General features: G+C 53.2%; 1 protein-coding gene across 1 annotated transcript; it reads left to right on the plus strand.

The window, feature by feature from the left end:
• Window positions 1–270: 270 nt before the first annotated feature.
• Window positions 271–588, plus strand: ACA1_233740 (uncharacterized protein; the record flags this gene model as incomplete). Its single annotated transcript, XM_004340972.1, has 1 exon — window positions 271–588. The coding sequence occupies one exon, from the start codon at window positions 271–273 to the stop codon at window positions 586–588; it is 318 nt and encodes a 105-aa protein (XP_004341020.1).
• Between the last annotated feature and the right edge of the window lie 162 nt (window positions 589–750).

Raw genomic sequence — 750 nt, forward strand, 5'->3', positions numbered from 1 at the left:
AAGAAATGGACAAGAGGAAGAGAGATGAAGAAGCGAGAAAGAGAGTGCATGAGAAACGAGAAGGAAGGTGGAGAAGAACCAAACAAAGGCCCAAAAGGGGGGGGGAAATAGGTTTAGGCAGTGAACATACCCTCCTCCTCGAGCTGCTCGCCCAGGGTGAGGCTGCCGAACTGCACCACGCCGGACACTACCAATGGCCTGCAGAAAAGAGGGGGCAAACGGTCATCCGCAATCAGCAAATGGAAATTAAATTCGATCTGATTATCGAGGATGGAGACAAACCTGCCCAAGGCGTCGACGAGGAACTCCCTCTGCGCAAATGAGAGCCCCCTCTTCTCGCCTCGCATGATGTTGCGGGGAATGGAAGTGAACGGGGTGCGGCCCGAGGACGAAGAGGATCCGAATCCGGCACCGAAGGAAGCGCTGGGCTTCGCGGAGCTGGAAAAGAATCCCTGGCTGGCACCGCCGAAAGACCTAGCGCCGGACGAGGAAGAGGATCCCGCAAAGGATGAAAACGCACTCCGTGCGGAGGAAGAGAAGCGTGAACGACCACGATTCATGGTCGAGCGTGCAGAAAAGATGAAGTAAATCGCCTGATTTTCGTTTTGCCTGCCTTTCCTTCGCCACCTTAATAACTGGATTCCAGGAAACTCAACAGGAACGACGACAAGATCAAGATTCAATCGCAAGATTGAAGGCCAGAACATTCGAAAAGGATTGTAGAGAACAAGCAGCGCAATCCAATTGGCG

This window comes from Acanthamoeba castellanii (assembly GCF_000313135.1).
Source record: "Acanthamoeba castellanii str. Neff unplaced genomic scaffold scf7180000084762, whole genome shotgun sequence".
In the NCBI taxonomy this organism is placed as follows: Eukaryota; Discosea; order Longamoebia; family Acanthamoebidae; genus Acanthamoeba; species Acanthamoeba castellanii.